This window comes from Topomyia yanbarensis, chromosome 3 (assembly GCF_030247195.1).
Source record: "Topomyia yanbarensis strain Yona2022 chromosome 3, ASM3024719v1, whole genome shotgun sequence".
NCBI classification, from domain to species: domain Eukaryota; kingdom Metazoa; phylum Arthropoda; class Insecta; order Diptera; family Culicidae; genus Topomyia; species Topomyia yanbarensis.
In genome coordinates, this window is record NC_080672.1 from 365309805 (window position 1) to 365329163 (window position 19359).

The 19359-nt window shown below is 38.5% G+C and overlaps 2 protein-coding genes across 6 annotated transcripts in view; both read left to right on the forward strand.

The window, feature by feature from the left end:
- LOC131693017 (uncharacterized) overlaps positions 1 to 19359 on the forward strand; it is a 546650-nt gene that overhangs the window by 150914 nt on the left and 376377 nt on the right. The window lies entirely within an intron of this gene.
- LOC131693018 (transmembrane protease serine 9-like) lies at positions 13938 to 18286 on the forward strand. Its single transcript, XM_058980475.1, has 4 exons — positions 13938 to 16035; positions 16092 to 16264; positions 16328 to 16424; positions 16489 to 18286. Exons 1-4 carry the CDS (start codon positions 14466 to 14468, stop codon positions 16704 to 16706), a joined length of 2058 nt encoding a protein of 685 aa, XP_058836458.1. The 5' UTR covers positions 13938 to 14465; the 3' UTR covers positions 16707 to 18286.

The window sequence follows — 19359 nt, forward strand, 5'->3', positions numbered from 1 at the left end:
CATTCCCTGTTTTTACGCTCATAATCTCATGCCCAAAAGCAATGTTTTCTGATCATGGAGCTATTCGCGTACTGTTTAAGGTGTCATTACGACACACACTCGTTGAGTCGTAAAATAGTATATAGGTACAACTGTAATATTTATGATGAGTGTTATAATTTTGTTTGCCTCACCGCCGGTGGCATTTCAGCAGTATCATTGAGGTATTTTACTTTGTACCATTTTTCCACTGTTATTAAGATCCCGTTTGTGGTTTGTATGTGTTGGGAACTAAGCCTTACTAGAAAAACAACTGATTAGCATCAGAACTTGAACCGACAAACATCTACTGGTTGAAAACGTCACTACTCTCTAGGCCATATGCATGATTACTAGCTCTTCGAATGAACTATATAAACTTCTCGTCATTGCAGCATCATTATTATCCAATTTATCTCTGACTTATGTAGCCAATAGCATGTTGCTATGTAGTTCGATCTTGTATTCCAAAATTATGCGGTTGGTTGAACACTAACAGATAATTTGGGAGCTTTTCACGCACAGTCTGAGAGCAGAAAAAACAGATGCGTTTACGCTCCCTATGAATCCTTTTGGATGTAGTAACCGGACGACATGAACTGGTTTCAATTAGTTAGGTACCTATTGTGTTGTTTTTGTATGGTTTTGAGGGATTAAGGGTCTTTTAAATTTTTAAACTAATTCAAGTTTACTTTGTGTTTATTTGTCCAAACAATGAATATGAGACGGAAATACGCATTGTTTTGTCTGAGTGATTAGTGAACCTACTGATTTGGCATCTTTCTATATTCCGTCTTAGGCTGGCACAGATACAATGATGTTATATTTCTCCCAAACTCCACCCTCCCAAAAAATAGAAATGACTCCATGATGCTGAGGATCATTTTTGATCATCCTGCGCTATAGTCTACCTCTTCAATTATAGGGGCTCCTTAGCTCAGTAGTCCCCAGGGGCCCCGAGTGGTCTTAAGACGGCCCTAGAAAATACTCTTGCAGTACTACTTCAGCGGAACCCAAGATTAACTGTAATAACTTCTGTTCTACTGATTATATTTATAATTGTTAGTGCTCAAATGAAAGATAGTATTCCCAGTTATAAGCCTTGCGTTGTAAACATATGGTGTGTAAACCAAAAGTTAGAGCCGCTTAGAAACGTGGTTATTTATCAATAATATGGGCATGAAGGGATTAAAGATACCATTGGAATTCTGAGCAAGAATCAATTGTTGAAGGGGATAGAGGCTGAAGAGCAATATGGCATCAAAGTCCACTGGAACTCAAAGCAGAATATTCATCAAAAATTTTCACTGGATTTTGTTGAATAAATCATAATCTTCAGCAGAATTCTATCTTGATAAGGATTCCACCAGACCTCTATGAAGCTTTTCTCTAGAATCGTGCATCAAAATTCTATGGAAAAGCCGTACGAATACGGATAACGATTTAATCGAAATTCTGAAATAGATTCCATTGGAATGCTAAGAAAACTTCGATCAGAATCCTGGAAAGTATACAAACAGAATCCTGAGAAGCATGTCATCATTATCCCAGAGTGCCAGAAACCAACCAAACAAAGTAGGTATAATGGTATTTTATGTGTCAAAATGTGTCAAAGGGAGTTTAAAACTAAAAAGTTTCATTTTTGGCAATACTGCCGTCCAAACTTTGTATTTTTCTAGATTCTTTGAACTAATCCTTCAAAAATTATTTCGCTCATTAATTCTAGTTCAAACACTATCAGAGATATCATCCGAAGAAAAACAATGTTTTATACAATTTGTTAAAATTATGAGTGTTCCCATGGACCGAGGGGTGGTTCAAACAATTTCTTACAAACTGGTTCTAATCCCTGAGGATCGATTCCAAGTTTTGATTTTTTTGGTCATTTTTCGCAGATTTTAATTTAATTTATTTATTTCCGTCAAGCATATGTAGACTACATAGAATAGTATTACAATATTTGCTTATATACTATACATTATTTCTACGATTGAGTTTAATTTAATTTAGTAAATTAATTTGTTTTCTGGACATGGAAAGGTCGATTATTGCACAATTTTCATTATAATGACGCATCATTCTATTGATGGGGCGATTTTAGCATAGTTTGTCCTAAAAGATTGTTTTCTTGGAATAAATTACGAGTTCTTAGTTGACGGCTAGGTACATAAAATTTGATTTGCGAGAGTAATGATGCGGATTGTACACGTTGAAAAATAATATCTTTGATAAAGCAAAGTATGGCAAATTTGCAGCGTTCTTTAAGTGTTAGTATATTAATGAGCATACAACGTGCTTTATACGATGGAAGAGGAAATGTCGTCCAGTTTAGTTTACGAAGTGCGTACAAAAGAAATTGTTTCTGGACTGATTCGATGCGTTCTTCGTACAGGACAGTGTATGGGTTCCATACTACGCTGCAATATTCCAAAATTGGCCTGACATGTGTATTATAAAATGATTTGATTGTGTGGGGGTCTTCAAAATTATATCTGAAGCGTTTAATAAAGCATACTATTTGCTTTATTTATTATTGTATTATAATGTTCCACAAATGTGAGCTTGGAGTCTAAGATTACGCCTAAATCTTTGAACAAAACACATCCTTCGAGCTTCTTCAGCACATATATTTCAATGCTTTAATATACACGCATTAAAGCTGTATGAATGCGCAATTTCAAAAACCTTTCAATTGAGCCTGTCCAATAGCGACGATCGCTCCTGAGTCGTTTCCATTTTATCGATTCTTTTTATTCTGTTACGAACACAAAAAAGCACGAGATACGATACTGCGCTACGTGTTCAATCATCGAAAGTTGTTCTGTAAGGATTTAAGCTTAGTAGTTTGAGCCATGTACACAGGGTGGGGCATTGTTATATGGAAAAACGTAATCATAGCCACATCAACCGAGCACAGCACTTTTTTGGTTCCTTTCGGGGTCCCAAACAACTGTGCAAAATTTGGGGTCGATTGGTGTTGACCCGGCGTAGCGCATTGCGTTTGAAATTTGTATGGAGATTAGTATGGGAAAACCTACATTTTTGCATTTTTAATTCTACAGACTACAATTCTTCCTTTACTATGCAAACAAATAGATAGAAGTATAGTCCAGGAAATGCTGAACAACTTTGCCGAAGGATGTATGGTGTTAGAATGTCTCTAAGCCATGTTATAGCTGTTCAAAGTTCGATACATCGAATTAAATGCCAAAAATCATTTTTATTGCCAACACTGCGGGTGTACCAATGGTATTTCATATAGCATTCCGAAATAACATTATATATTTTAGTTTTACCACATTGGTATATTTGAATGAATTATTCAAAAGCCTTAGATCAATTTCATGAGCGTAAGTAGTTGAGCAATAGGGCGTAGTGAGGGGTGAGGGGGGATGGGGGGGACTTTAATATGTAGAAATTCGAACTGAAATGTTGTCGAGTTGGAATGTTCAGATGAATTATTTCAAAACAATTACACAATGTCCTACGCATAACAGTAATGATGAAATAAAACATACTGTATCCCTTTGCCTTGACTTTTAACAATAGAAGTTACGTTACAGACTGAATCAACTGATGTCGAGTTGATATGTCTGAGGATTATATTTCGGTTTAATACGCATTATGATTTGATAGCATGCTCATTTTTATGCTGTTCGATCACGAGGCGTGAATCTAATTTCTGGATTTCAACACGAAATCCACCAGATCCCTACAACAATTTTTGCTTCAGGTGATCGAACAGCATCGAAATGAGCATCCCATCAAATCATAGTGCCTATTAAACTGAAACATAATCAATGCAATCCTCTGACATATCAACTCGACATCAGTTGATTCAGTCTGTAACGTAACTTCTATTGTTAAAAGTCAAGGCAAAGGAATACAGTATATTTTATTTCATCATTACTGTTATGCGTAGGACATTGTGTAATTGTTTTGAAATAATTCATCTGAACATTCCAACTCGACAACATTTCAGTTCGAATTTCTACATATTAAAGTCCCCCCATCCCCCTCACCCCTCACTACGCCCTATTGCTCAACTACTTACGCTCATGAAATTGATCTAAGGCTTTTGAATAATTCATTCAAACATACCAATGTGGTAAAACTAAAATATATAATGTTATTTCGGAATGCTATATGAAATACCATTGGTACACCCGCAGTGTTGGCAATAAAAATGATTTTTGGCATTTAATTCGATGAATCGAACTTTGAACAGCTATAACATGGCTTAAAGACATTCTAACACCATACATCCTTCGGCAAAGTTGTTCAGCATATCCTGGACTATACTTCTATCTATTTGTTTGCATACTAAAGGAAGAATTGTAGTCCGTAGAATTAAAAATGCAAAAATGTAGGTTTTCCCATACTAATCTCCATACAAATTTCAAACGCAATGCGCTACGCTGGGTCAACACCAATCGACCCCAAATTTTGCACAGTTGTTTGGGACCCCGAAAGGAACCAAAAAAGTGCTGTGCTGAAAAAACGATCATTTTGCCCCACCCTAATGTACAGGGCAATCGATTTACCAACGCCCCACAGTGGCTGGAGGCTGGCCAAAACATCAAAAATTTATTTTTGAAATATTGATATTTTATATTTTTCCTAAATTTCTCATGTATTGAATGATGTATGTTCAAAATTTTATGATCATTGGATAAGAACTCGATTTTTAACATGAGTTTAAACGTAGCAAAGTCCGGATTTTTTAATGATTTTCATTTCCAAAACCACCATTGCTCTGTTCACATCAAATGCATGTTGCTCTTTTGATTTTGGTCCGATTTTAGCACAACTAGTTTCGTTGTGTAGAGGAACAAAAAAACTTGGTTATCGAATAAAATACATTCGGTAAATTTGCTTGGAACTATGACTTTTTCATTTAAATATGTTTGAGGTAGTCAGATCAAAAATACTTTTTTCACTAATGTATTCTGTACAAATTTCGGAATCATTTCGGAACGGTCACATAGTATACATTCTATGGGAAATATCCTCTACTTTTCGAATATCATGGTCTCGTTCTGCGCCTAGGTGCGCAAAAAGTTTTAAGGAGATTTTGAAGCTTTATTACTGATATGGAGGCGCATGGTGTTTTGTGTATAATAGTTAGACAATCTACAGTAAACCAACACGTTATATAATGGATTTAAAGTAGTGTTCTTCATTTTTTATGATATTGCTGACTTTGGTAATCAGTAACGGAAAATCTATCATGAAAACGGGATCATAGTTATAAGAAAGGTTCAATGACACTGTATGGAAAAATGCACTTAATATTTTACGACTTTTGACATCAAAAATGAGCTCACCACCTCAAAATTAGCTTAAATAGTGATTTTCAGTCAAATTAGGTAACATTTGAGGTTTTGTCCGACTTTTGTTTGAAGATCCGCCACTCTGCGCCCCTAGATGCAAGATTTGATTTAGCCGGTGTTAAGTCGCAAAATCTTAAAAATTGAGATAACGTTAGCACTGGATAAAGAATTTTATCGGCTACAATCGACTTTCGTAGGTTTTAAATATGTTGTAATAAGCAAGAATTATGTCAAACCTTAACCTTATATGCAAGGCTACTTAGTCCGGCCTGACTTAACACCGACCACACACTAAATAATATGTAAATAGCATTCCTTATTGATATGTATGATATGTAAACAATACTTTTCCTAGACAAGTTACCATTTTGGTAAATTCATTACCCTAGTAATTCGATAACAACTCTGTACACGGAAAAAATACGTTCATGAATTCTTGAAAGAGAAAGTACGCTTTCTTGAACTGAACGATTTAAGAAAGCCGTGGCCAACTTACTAAAATTATGAATAATAAACCTCGTATTATTTGTGTTTCCAAAGAAACTAGCTCGCCCCGATAATATACATGACGTTATATTTGGATGTTTGGTTCGGTTACTGTTGTTGTTCCCTGGGCATGTTTAGTTTTGTTATGATTCTTGTTCATAATATGGGATTACTGTTACCTCTTGGTCAGACGGACTTCGACAAAACCCCTAGTCCCTGGTCAAGCCACGGGGACCGTCTGGGGTGGGCTCTCAACGGCCTCTTTTGCATAGGCAAGCTCGAGCGTGAGAGACGGGACTCTCAAGGTCGGCTATAGGGACACCAATCAGAACGACAAGAACGCGACTCGAATCAATCCAACTTAAATTTTATTACCTACAATGGGTGTGTGTGTGTGTGTATTTGGGGCCGGCCGACGATGACTGGATCTGCAGCTGGTGACGATTTCCCGACCTTCGACGGTGTTCGACCTGTTGGGTGGATGGGTGGTCGACTATTTGAGCATACGGGGCGCTTCGGCGAATGAACACACGCTCGATGCTGCTGGATACTCGACGGATGAACTCGGTAGCGACCGTATGAAGCGTCCCTTGAGCTGGTCGTTTGGATGTGTGGATTTGGTTTTCCACGTGCGGCGATTACCTTTCCCACAAGGGTAGCGGTTGTCTGGACCCGCGTGGTCGTTATGAAAGGTCCTGACCTCGTATTGTTTCCTGGGCTTTTAAGGCACGGGATTTCCACTCGTGCGGCACTTCTCGAAGGTTTCGTAAAAGAAACCGAATGGGTCCTGGTTAGAGGGAAATTGGCGGATGGTGTAAAGTTAGGCTACTACTTTAATGAGATTATGCTACTGGGTACATGAGTGTAGTCTGTTTTTGACATACCTGATTCTTGTATAATTTTAAATGCTTTCACGCTTTTATTATAAATAACTTTTGATTTCCGAATATTGCCTTACTGTTTTACTCACTAACTTTTTCAGTTAAACTTTCCATCTGATCACTGGGCTGTTCGGTCGTAAAGTGAACCTAATGAAATTCTTAATCCAGTAGCCACCTATCCTTAACCAATTCCCTCTCTTTTCTTCCCTTTTTCCACAACTTCTCGCATTTTCCTCCTTTTCCGGCAGATCAGTCAGTGAATGTATGTGTTTTGTGTTGTAATCTTAAGTGTACTGTTTAACAAATTTTGTTCTAGGATTTTTAAAATGACCGTTAGTCGCATATATTATAGTGGAGTATTTTATCTTTTTCTTATAATTTACAAAAATTAACATTAACCTAACTACAAAAGTAATAATTTTCGAAATACATTTATTTAATTATTTCTTCTCAACATCATATGTGTATATATGTAACTAATTATAACCGGTTACTAGTGTTTTTATGGCAGATAAGCACTCATCGATCTGCGCTCATTTGTAATGAACAGCAGTATGACCTGTGCCTCTCTCACGCTCTTACTACTCACTTCCCATAGCTGCATAGGGTAAAGTACCCAAACGGTAACATTACTCAGCTAACAATCAATCGATGTTCATGATTTCAGGAGCTTAGCGATTTTTATGATTTCTAATCAGGTTGCCGTGCTGTTTTATTCATGAGTTTACTATCGGATTTTTCTGTCAGACTATCGGGATTAATGTTCATAATTTCAGAATCTTAGCTGCGAAATACGCTAATTTTTAATCACATTATCGAAATATTTCAATCATGAGTAGAAAGATTCATGATTTAAGGATCTTAGTCACTATTTTTTATATTTTAATCACGAGCAATGTTGTTTATATCATGATTTTCATAATTTCCATTCACGTTTTCGTGATATTTTAATCACGAATAGAGATTCATGTTTAATTACCTTTTTGCAGGTTGATGGTATTGACGGTATTGTGAACATCATCAAGCCACAATAGATTCAATAGAGTTATCTAAATATAACCTTGGATCTTTTTAGTTTCTATTTTCACCAAGTTCTACTACTAGTTCTCATGTTAATAATCCACCAATCATTATAACTGCTGAGAATTTTATTTATATAAGAAACTCACTTCAAGATGTTGATTACAATACACCTCGATAGTGGTGTAGCGAGGAGGCCGGGAGGGCTGCTGTGAGCCTATTTTTTGTTCCGTCGTTTCCTCCATTTAACAGCTCACATCCAACAATCAACCAAGAAGGAAATAGATAAATGAGAAAGTATATGCTATGTCATGTGATGGTCACAGTTTTAGTTGTATCTTGTACCTGTCTAGTCTATTACATCTCTCATCTATTGCCTCTTATCTCTTCTTTTCGAGTTCTATACTGCCATTCTACACACACCTTCAGCTGGACCAGTCAAGAAATAACGCCCATATCCACCAGATAACATGACATGACCGGGAACTCTAGCCAATACGAGGGAACTCACTCCCTCCTAGCATCTGAACCGCACACTAATCATTTAGTATCAGATTCACGGCCCGCGCGATCAATCCGGAACACACGCATATATGTGAATGGTACCACAGTTAAAAAATCAACTGTATACCACACGAAATCACATACGCACATACGCCTGCACATGTGAAAAAGACGTTAACATACAAACGTTTGAACTCCTCGCGATCGTCCAAGCAACCTACACCCGCGATCTCCCCCACATCCCGGTGATAAGAAGAACGTTTCAGTACTCATAAACTTACAAACGCAATCTCAAGCTGTCAACCTACGCGCTCGCGGTCCATGCATTGTATTGTTTATGCTTATGTTTATTACCTTCACCAACAGGCCTCTTGGCCCCAATGGGGTTCTTAAGCTAATTATATTTCAAAATAGCCAATATTTTCGCATTTATCACATTCCGCGTCCGGTTGAAGTCAAAGGCCGTCGCCACACTGTTAAAAATTCGCTGGAGTTCGGTAACAGCGCTCTACCAACCATCCCAAGTCGCAATTGAAGTTTTATAGCACACTACAAGTGAAATCTAAGTTTTATCAGAGGCTATAAAACTATCATAAAACCACGATTGTTACTAGGGATAGTTGGTTCTCCTGAGAAGAAGAGAGTTATTACGCAGAGCTCGAACGCGGGCTTGAAGATCCAGACGTCCGAGGATTGTAGGGCAATCCACTCTGGCGGAGAGTAAGTCCGAGACGAACAGGGCTCGAGAGCAGTCTCTCCGAATGCTGAGTGCATCGAGATATATGAACTGGCAACGGTTTTCATAGCTTGGCAGTTCGAATATGTTTCGCCATAGGAGATGTCGAAGGGCCAAGCGTATGAACCTGCGTTGGACAGCCTCGATTCTGTCAATCCCGTTCTGGTAGTACGGATTCCAAACAGCTGAACAATATTCTAACGTTGAGCGGACCAACGCGCAGTAAAGCGATTTAAAACAATATACGTCCCTGAAGTTTTTCGCTATTCGGAAGATGAACCCAATCTACGATGTATGAAGTATGTGGTTTGAACATTAGTGCCGAATCCATAATGACTCCGAGATCCTTGATGTGAGAGTATCTAGTCGAGTCGAAGAAATGGTAGTTAAACTGAGTGGCGTTTCCGCGTGAACGTAACGATTGAGCATTTACTCGGATGTAAAACCATGTTTAGATTACATCACGTACAAAAGCTCTCCAGTTCCCTCTGAAGAAGCTTGGCATCGGTTTTATCCCGTATTTGTCGAAAAAATTTCATGTCGGCAAAAGAAAGGCGGAGTCCTTGTAATGTGGTATTGACGTTATTAAAGTAAAGCAGGAATATTACTGGACCGAGATGGCTTCCTTGTGGGATGCCGGATATAGCGAAGAATGGTGCAGATAGACAGTCCTTAATGTTGATTTGGAGAAACCAGCGCAGAAGATTTCCACGAATACCGAGTTTGTCCAGCTTCGCTAATGTGATATCATGCTTGATTTTGTCGAAGGCCGCAGATATCCAAGATCCAAGTAAATAGCATCGGTTTGCAATGCGTCAGCAAATCCATCGAGTACATATGTTGCGAACGAGAGCAGGTTGGTCGTTGTTGATCGTTTAGGCATAAAACCTTGTTGGTCGTCTGTAATGTAGTGTTTGCAGTGAAAGAAAATAGGGTCTAACAACCAGCTCGAATAGTTTTTATACGGCACTTAAACACGAGATTCCCCGATAATTGTCAATGTTCGATTTGTTTCCTTTTTTATGAACTGGAAACATGTGTGCTGCTTTACAGCAGGAAGGAAATTTTCCAGTAGTGAGTGTAAGCTCGAACACTCTCTGAAGTGTCATCTGGCCCCGGGGAACTAGATTCATTCAGTTGGAATTTGCTATAGGTATGGCAGCATTATCGACACAAATTCGGTTGATGGTTCGTCCTAGAGAAGGAGTTAAATTGGCGGCGGCAGCGATTTGTTGTGGTAGCAGGCGCTCGTTGGAAAAAACGCTTGGAAAATTGTCGGAGAACTGTTTGCAAATTTCATTAGTGTCGATGGCCAAAATTCCATGAAATGTCATACAAGATGGTAAACCGGATTCTGTTCGCGGCTCGTTCACTTACTTCCAGAACTACATTTCGCTGGTATCTAAAAAGGCGCGCTTTGCTGTTTGTATTCGTGGTTGAGTTGGTTTCGTAATGCAAGTGTCTTATGTTTCGAGAATTTTTTAAATGCGGCTTGTTTGGTAGTATTTAATCGTCTAAGCACGATGGATTGCCAAAGAAGGTGCTGATCGGTACTAATTGTTCGTTTTGGCAGATGGCGGTCGATTAGGTAGTTGAGAATATTAGAAACCCAATTAATAAAAAAACTAAAATAAAAAAAGAAAAAAAAATAATTCTCTTATCCACTAGACAACACGTTCCATGGCGACATGACCGAGAAATCTATAGCATTAATTACTTTTTTCTGGTATGTGAACGGTACACCGAAAATTGAGTATCAGTTTCACGGCCCACGCCCGATCATCCAAGAACAGACGCGAATATGCGAAAAGACAAACGGTCGTGGTCATAAAATAGAATTTTGTACACGCGAAGCTACAAACACGTTAGCACACGAGTTGGAGCACGTAAACGTACAAATGCTCGAATCTTTCGCGATGATACACGCGCTCGCGAAACCCGTGTGCCCGCACATATCTGAACCGTACATGAATATCACATTCAGAATCACGTCCCGTTACACTTGGCCTTAAGCAGTGTTTATTGGGCTACATTGCCTGTCTCGTCTGCAATTGTAGTGTGTGATTCTGACGGGAAGCCCTTCAGAAAATCTAGCTCTACAACTACAATAGGACAACTCTCGACAAAAATTTAAAAATAATGGAGATTCATGTTTAATTATGTTTATGATTTCAGGATGTTAGTCACGATTTTCGTAATTTCCGTTCACGTTATCGTGATATTTTAGTTTACTTTCGAAATTGACACATGGAGTACTGTGACTAATATTCGTGACATCAGCAGTTTTATCATGGTATTCGTAAATTCTCATCGCCTCATCGGGATCTGTTTTTTTGGTCACTATCGGTTTTTACTCGAAGTAACGTGACAATATGAACAGAATCAGGAAAATATTTGTAGTCGTTGTGAGTAAATTTGTTAAATATAGAACTTTGTGAAAAATGTTGGTAATGCTTTGTAACAAATTGTAGTTGTCCTGAAGATGAACTCCCTTTGAAACGTTGACGTTTAACGCAAAATAAATGTTTTGTGATTGTAATCCGAGACCAAAAAACGATCTTTAAATCTACAGAACAAAGTGGTTGTTCCAGTCCTTACTGGATCATAAAAGTATGACTAATTCTCGGTATCTTGTTATGTGAACTATATCACGATCAATATTTTTGTGGTGCTGCGAGTAATTTTCGTTTTCTGTCCAGACATCACATTGAACCATATCAAATGAATAATGATGTTCGAGGCAGCGTTGCCAATGTTCCAGATTTATCTGGCATCTTCCAGATTTTTGTCAATTGAACAGACTATCGTTCAAGCCAGATATTTTGCCAGATTTTTTAAATTTTGCCAGAATTTTCCAGATTTTCTGATTTCTACGTTACACCCTAGCGGGGTTTCCTTTATGGCAGATTTATCTGGAACAGTAGTTTTTTTAAAACTCCCAACAAAAGTCCAATCTCTTATTCTATCAAATTTTTAAATTAGGGAAGTTGTTACACACAAATTTTGGAAATCTCGGTATATCTCAGGATGCGCTGATATTATATTGGGATGATAAGTGTTTTTTATGTAAAAATGTCTGAGGAACGCGATGGCATTAAAATTTTCAAAATTGAAATATATATATATATATATATATATATATATATATATATATATATATATATATATATATATATATATATATATATATATATATATATATATATATATATATATATATATATATATATATATATATATATATATATATATATATATATATATATATATATATATATATATATATATATATATATATATATATATAAATATATATATATATATATATATATGTATTGAGAGAAAAATTAACTTTTAATATTCAACTGAAAACATCGCATAGTTGGCAGCACTGACGGCAAAAACAAAATAATATTTTTTATAGATTCCTCCAACAATTTTCTTCAAAAGCCATCTTGTGGTTTGATTCTAGGGTAAATAGAACCGGAGATATGATCAAAAGAAAATCAAGGGTTTTGGCAATTTGCCAAAACGGGGGGTGCTCCCATGCCTCGAGGGGTGGTTCAATTGTCTCGAAAATTTGGGTTTTTATATATTGGCCCTAGATGAACAATTCCTTTCAATTTGGTTCAAATCAGTGAAGGTCGATTACACGTGCCTTGATCACTTCGCATGGAATGACCCATATTCATCTCAATTTTTCAAGCAATATCATCAAATTTAAATTAGAATACGATGGAAAAATGTGGTTCCAGGAAAAAAGTTGAAAGTATGCATTTTGTGTACATTTTCAACTTCTTACGGTCTTTTAGTCATTTTCAGGTCATGCAAGTAGCATCAACAAACTTTTATAAATAAAAGACATGGATTTTTTTCTGGGCTCACCATTCATATTTTTAATATTAGAGGTTATAAACATACGGAAAACAAACAGTTTGACGCAAAATTCGATAAAAAAAATTTCGTCTGTGGTTGCCATTTTCGGAGCCTTGACCATTTGAAGACCAAAATGTATGCCGAATTTCGATGACTTTGAGGTCGCTGTCAAGTGACAGATCATGTCAGATATTTTTAGTTGAACTGCAAGATTTTCTCCGAAAAATAGTGGCAACCCTGGTTCAAGGTCCTAATGGTTTTCTTATATCTACTGCTCGTACCTATTACTGGTCGCTAGCAGCTGGACATTTCATGAAACAATGCATGGAACAAAGATGAATTCACAAACAATACTCCAAATTTTGTGAAATGGTTCACGTTAAAATTTCACCACATGTTGCATGAAATTGAAATTGATTAAGGACATCACCTGAATACCACAAGCACGCAAAATAGATCGTAAATTATCTAATAGGAATCATGAATCAGTTCACGAATACATGATATTTCATGATTTTGTGAACTATTTCACGAGACCGAGTGTTGGTTCGTGACTAATGTATTAGACATCATGAGCCAGTTCATGAATTGTAATTTTGTGATTTATTTAACGGGCACACATGGTCTGTTATGACTATTATGCTCAGAATCATGAACCAGGTGACGAATACATGAATTGTATTTTAATATTTTGTGAACTATATCACCAGCACGGATATTGGATCGTGACTAATATTATAGGAATTATGAATTAGTTCACAAGGATTGAATGGACTCACTAGAAAATGTTTTGATTTTGTGAACTAGTGTTCCTAAGTTTATTAATAACATCATGAGGCAACCTTTGGTTTTAGGAAATTTTTTCATAAAGTTGTGAACTAGTTCACGTACAGAAAATCCTTTTGGTAATGACATGGCGGAAACCGTAACCATTATTGAAAGGATATAGAACATAATTATTAAACATGATTTTTGTTCATGGTCCAGTTTTCGTAAAGCAAAAGCGTGATTGTTCCAGAATGCATGGCACTTTATTCACGATTTCGGAAACATTTTTTTCAGTGTAAGTTATCGTCAAGTCATATGAATCTGCAAACGAATTTAGATCCTGATGTAAACATTGATTTTCTATTCCAACGCAATCTTTCTTGCTACTACCCAGCCCGAGAGACGTCGGCGCGGCGTCATTTCATTCAGTTCATTCAGTACCCCTTCACTCTTTCTCTTTTCTTGCCACCAACCATGTGATAACGTGTATTCTCAAACAAATCATCCGAATCAGTACTCACGTTCCCACTTGATGAGAAGCATCCATTCTGTTCTAAAAGCTAATCATCCAATCAGTCGAGACTAGAAAACATTCAAGTGGTCACTGAACGCCATTTAAATGGCGAGAGTCGCATTAACAGATTAATAATTTTTCGTTTGTGAATGCTTCATACTTCCTAAATCCAGTCCTGTCACCTAGCCAGAGTGATAAGATTCATTTCGCAGAACCGAAAATTACCGAAAAACCCCAAGCTGTGATACGGTGTTTGAGAACTCACACGCCGATTAAGAATTTGGGTGTTTGGATTCCACCACCGAAAATTCGGAACCAGTTGGATCGCGATGCTCACTGCTTACGCACTGGTTTCAATCGTCCTACTGGTTAAATCGGCCCTCGCCGACCAAGGTTTCAGCTGTGAACCACTATTTTCTCCGATTCGGTGCGGAGTTCCAAAGTTACAACCGGACGCCCTACCATCGCAACCGTCCGAAGCAATCCGGGGTGAATTTCCGTGGCATGCTGCGTTGTATCAGGAGGCGGATGGGAATTTTAGCTACAGCTGTGGAGGATCACTGATCAGCGAGCGGTTCGTGATTACGGCGGCACACTGTGTGATCAATCAGAACAATGGTTATCGGATTACAGCGAAGCGGTTGAAGGTGCTGCTGGGTGGCCATGAACTGGGAGCGGAGGATAGGTGCGTGCAGGAGATGAAGGTTCGGGAAATTCACGTTCACGAGCAGTACCAGCTGGGGGACTATCGGCATGATATCGCGCTGGTGGAATTAACGGGACGGGTTGGTTTCACGCAGCGAGTTTTGCCGATTTGTGTGGATTTGAGCGAAAATGAGGATAATCATTTCTATAAACAGTACGGAAAGGTTGCCGGTTGGGGTTATACCGAGTACGATTCCGTTTCCAGTTGGTTAAGGATGACAGAACTGCCGTTCGTTAACTACACTAGCTGCCTAGCGAGCAATCCGGCGGTGTTTTCTCAAACCATCTACGATGGGATGTTCTGCGCTGGTTATGCCAATGGGACAAGTGTCTGCAATGGAGACTCGGGTGGGGGTCTGGTGTCTTTCAACCGGGACCACTGGGTCCTGCGAGGAATCGTTTCGTTTACTGCTCTTCGCGATAATGAGAGGACGTTGTGCGATAGCGAAGAGTTTGCAGGGTTCACCAAAGTCCGATATTATCGGGGCTGGTTGAGCGGTATTCTCGATAGGAAGGACTTACCCGATCGTTCCAAACTTCCACTAGCGAAGAAAAAGGTCGAAGAACCACCAGAGGAGGAGGATGAGGAGGATCAGGTACCTTGCGGTGAACGTAAAATCAACAAACGGCAACTGATCGTGAACGGAGTTCGTAGCTATTCCGGCGAGTGGCCTTGGCATGTGGCAATATTTGAAGTGACCGGTCGCCAAAAAAGGTACATCTGTGGCGGAACGCTTATCAGCGATCAGTTTGTAATGACAGCAGCTCACTGTATGTTGGATGACGCTTTGAAACCGCGATCAGGAACCATAGTGGTGCAACTCGGACAGAACGACCTCTTCGAAAGCTCCGTCAATATGCGGGAGGTTCGAGTTGACAAGATCTCACCTCACAAACAGTTTGATCCTGTTAGTAAGACGCATGACGTTGCATTGCTGGAACTCTCGTCGAATGTTGAGTTCAACGATTACATTCAACCGGCTTGTTTACCGAAGAAGCAGGACGGTAACGGATCGAATCTACTCGGGACGCTTGGGTCCATCATCGGTTGGGGATATGAGCAGCCATGGTCGTTTATGATCGCCAACACGCTGCAGTCCACTAGACTTCCCGTCGTCAATCAGTCGCTGTGTGTGGTTGGAGGGGATTTCGGTGCGGAAATGGATGGTGTTATCTGCGTTGGATCCGGCAATGGTAATCAGATTAAATTGGGTAATGCTTTGAGCTGTTTATGAACAATACATTCGTAGGGTCAAACGCGTGCACCGGAGACTCGGGAGGAGGAATGTTCTTCGAGGAAGACGGACTCTGGACAGTTAAAGGAGTAGTTTCTGCACTAGATACTGTTAATGGTTTTTGCAATCCCGAAGGCTACCTAAAGGTAGCTAGTACTGGTCATTTTTTGAAATGGATCAAACATGAGGTTGTAGCCAAAAAGTAGCATTATAAAAGAGCAAATAAGATCATTCTTTTCGTTACATTGCAGATTAAGGCTGCATTGCAGATTACACAAGGAGGTTCAGATAGGAAAATGTCATTCCTGCATTCTGCTGCCAATTATGCAACGACACAGCCCGAGCTTGGTATCTTAAAATTCTGGACGCATTCCCAGTTTAAATTTGCTCAACTTCTGATTTATTGTTTCAGCTACCACCAGTCCATCCCAGTACCCCGGTGAATCGCACATCCATCACCATTATCACCACCATTACCATGGCGGCGATCAGCAGAACCAGCAGCGAAAACGCTGCAAAAAGGGCAGCGGTTCAGCGGAGAGCAACGAGAGCGGTCTTAAGCGGATAATCACGAAGAAAAAATGTTTTATCAAGGATTTGACAAGCGACCTGCTATCCAAACTGTTCTGAGTGATAAAACGTGGGAGAGAGAGAGAGAGACCTTCATTAACATGTCGCCTATAAGCCTCTTCACATAGTAGAGAATATATGACCCAAATTCGTATAATTACCAACTCTCGTCAGAGCTGTATGTCCGGTCCGGCAAAGTGTGTGTGTGTCTGTGCCCGGGTATGTGTCCCTCCTCATTGTAACTTTATCCTTCAACTTTGTCGACACCAACCAGCAGCACAAAGGTTTTCTCACTCACATTCAGGACCCGGCAATGTGTGTCTTGTGGTAGTCCTACCATACTTGAGCATCGCATTACGGCACTTGTGAACGACAATTTCCTCGGAATTCGCAACCATTCACAAAATTAATGGCGACTGGTACCGGGCAAAGTGCTCTGATGCTACTTAGGCACAGGCAGCGGGGCGTTTGGTGGAGGAAGACGGTAATTTTCTTACCGAGACAGACTTGGCGAGGACCTTTTTCGAAACGACAGCCAACGCCGGCACAAGTGTTGGTTAGTGGGCCGACACGGACGGAGAGTACTTTGCTCGAAATACTTATTCAAGTACCATATATATATATATTTCGACCAGGGAAAACAAGATTATATCCATCCCGCCCGTCCTGTCCGTTTGTAATCGAGCAAATGCGGTGGGGTTTTACAAGACTTGACACAAACGGAGATGATAGCAAACATGTTTTCTGGCAGCTGATGGGAATGCGCGGGAAAGATGGCTGTGCCCGTGTTTATTTTATCGGACGTGGCCATCGACTCTATTAGAGGCCCACGTTTAGTCAAATGTTCCGAGACAATAAAATAGTAACAATATGAGTCTGAACTGTCATGGGTCATCTGGTTGAATAGCAATAACAAATCTTCATAATAACATTCTTCCGTCATGTTGCACAATTTTATTTTGCATATAAAACCAAAAAAATCTGCGATTTTTCTATTATTTTTTTTTCAAGCTGATTCGTTATTATTGAATGCGATTCTGACATGATTGGTGTAAGTGTAGATCAATCGGCTATAATTTTACGATGTGTTATATATTGCTGATTGCCATAGGCGTGCGCAGCCTTTTTCCTTAACCCATTCATGCCCATGTTGTTTGTGGACAACAACGTTTTTAAACAGCTATAACTTTTGAGTAAGGCAAAATTTGCTCACAAAAACAAGTAAGGCTAATAAATAGGGTTCGTCGCGGTTGTGGTAATTACCGCAACCGCGCGGTATTTACCGCACCCGCACCGCAAAAACTGCGGTGCGGTGAGACACTTTTTCCCGCGGTTGCGGTGCGGGAAATGAGCTTTTACCGCGCGGTATTACCGCAACCGCACTACAAAAAATAATTGATAAAGTCTGCAGTCTGCATTAAAAAGTGAATTAAAACTATGACTTTTACCATTTGAGAAGGACGCAACTAGATTTATTTTCTGAACGAATGCTTAGCAATGTCATTATTAGGAACATCTCTCTGTCACAACCTTCGAGTTTTTTATTACCCTACATTAGAGAAACATGATAAACATTAAATTGCTCTAATTTCCATAGGCTTGACAATGATTTGAAAAGAAATCCGAATATAATCTGTATTCTCGACCTATCGCTACTTGATTTTTTATATTTTGGTCATTCAAATGTGATAAAACATATAATTTGACAGCATTATTTTTAAGACATATTTTGAAAACTATTTATTTTATACTTATACCTTTTCAAATACATAAAACGCAAAATCCAATCATTGAAAAACAATTGAATTTTACTGTCAAATCCAATTACAAAATGCATCATTTCTCCTGATTCCTCTTGACAATCGTGGAATTATGAATCGTTTTCGATGACATTTTCTCAACTGTGAATTTTGATGAAGTAATGATACTACGACTTAAAAACAATCCAAAGAATGTAATTATCATCATCAAATCAAACGAATTTGGAGGAATTTTTTTTCGCGTGCCTCCTTTGTTCGTCCAACTGGGAATATTTTCTACCAAATTAACAAATAATATTTTTTAGTTAGGAGTATTTTGTAACTTTTGAAAGTAAAGCTTTCGAAGTTAGTGTAGGGCATTGCGATTTTTTTGTTTTTCTCAAAGTCCCCCTCAAAGTCTTCCTTCATATTGTGACAAGTGTCAAAGTTAGCCCAGATGCCAAATTTTGCATAGTTTGGATAGTTTTTGCCTTAATTGAAAATTTATGTCGAAACTTTAACGTAGGGGTTAGGTATTTTTACATAGAATCTGTACACAAAGTTTGAAAGAAATCGGCTAAATAGTTTTTGAATGGCAGGTAACACCGCAAATCGTGTTTTTCCAGAGACGTTCTACAAAAAGCTTCGTCACCGAGTCGTTTGTCGATATTTTTGCATGGAAAAATTACAACATGTTATTGAAATGATACACTATAATGTACAAATGTTTTGATCAGTTCGCTTCACGCAAAGTTTAAAAAAAATCGAGAAAAAGTGTTTTTTTTACGCCAAAACCCCTCTTAATAAAACTTGCAAAGTTGAATAATTTTATAAATGTTACATTCTGTCAAAGATAATTTTCGTGTAAATAAGAATAACATTTTACTATAAATAGCTCTACAAAATAAATGAATAATTTTTCAGCACAATTTTTAAAATGCATGATTTTTACCGCATTTACCGCATTACCGCGC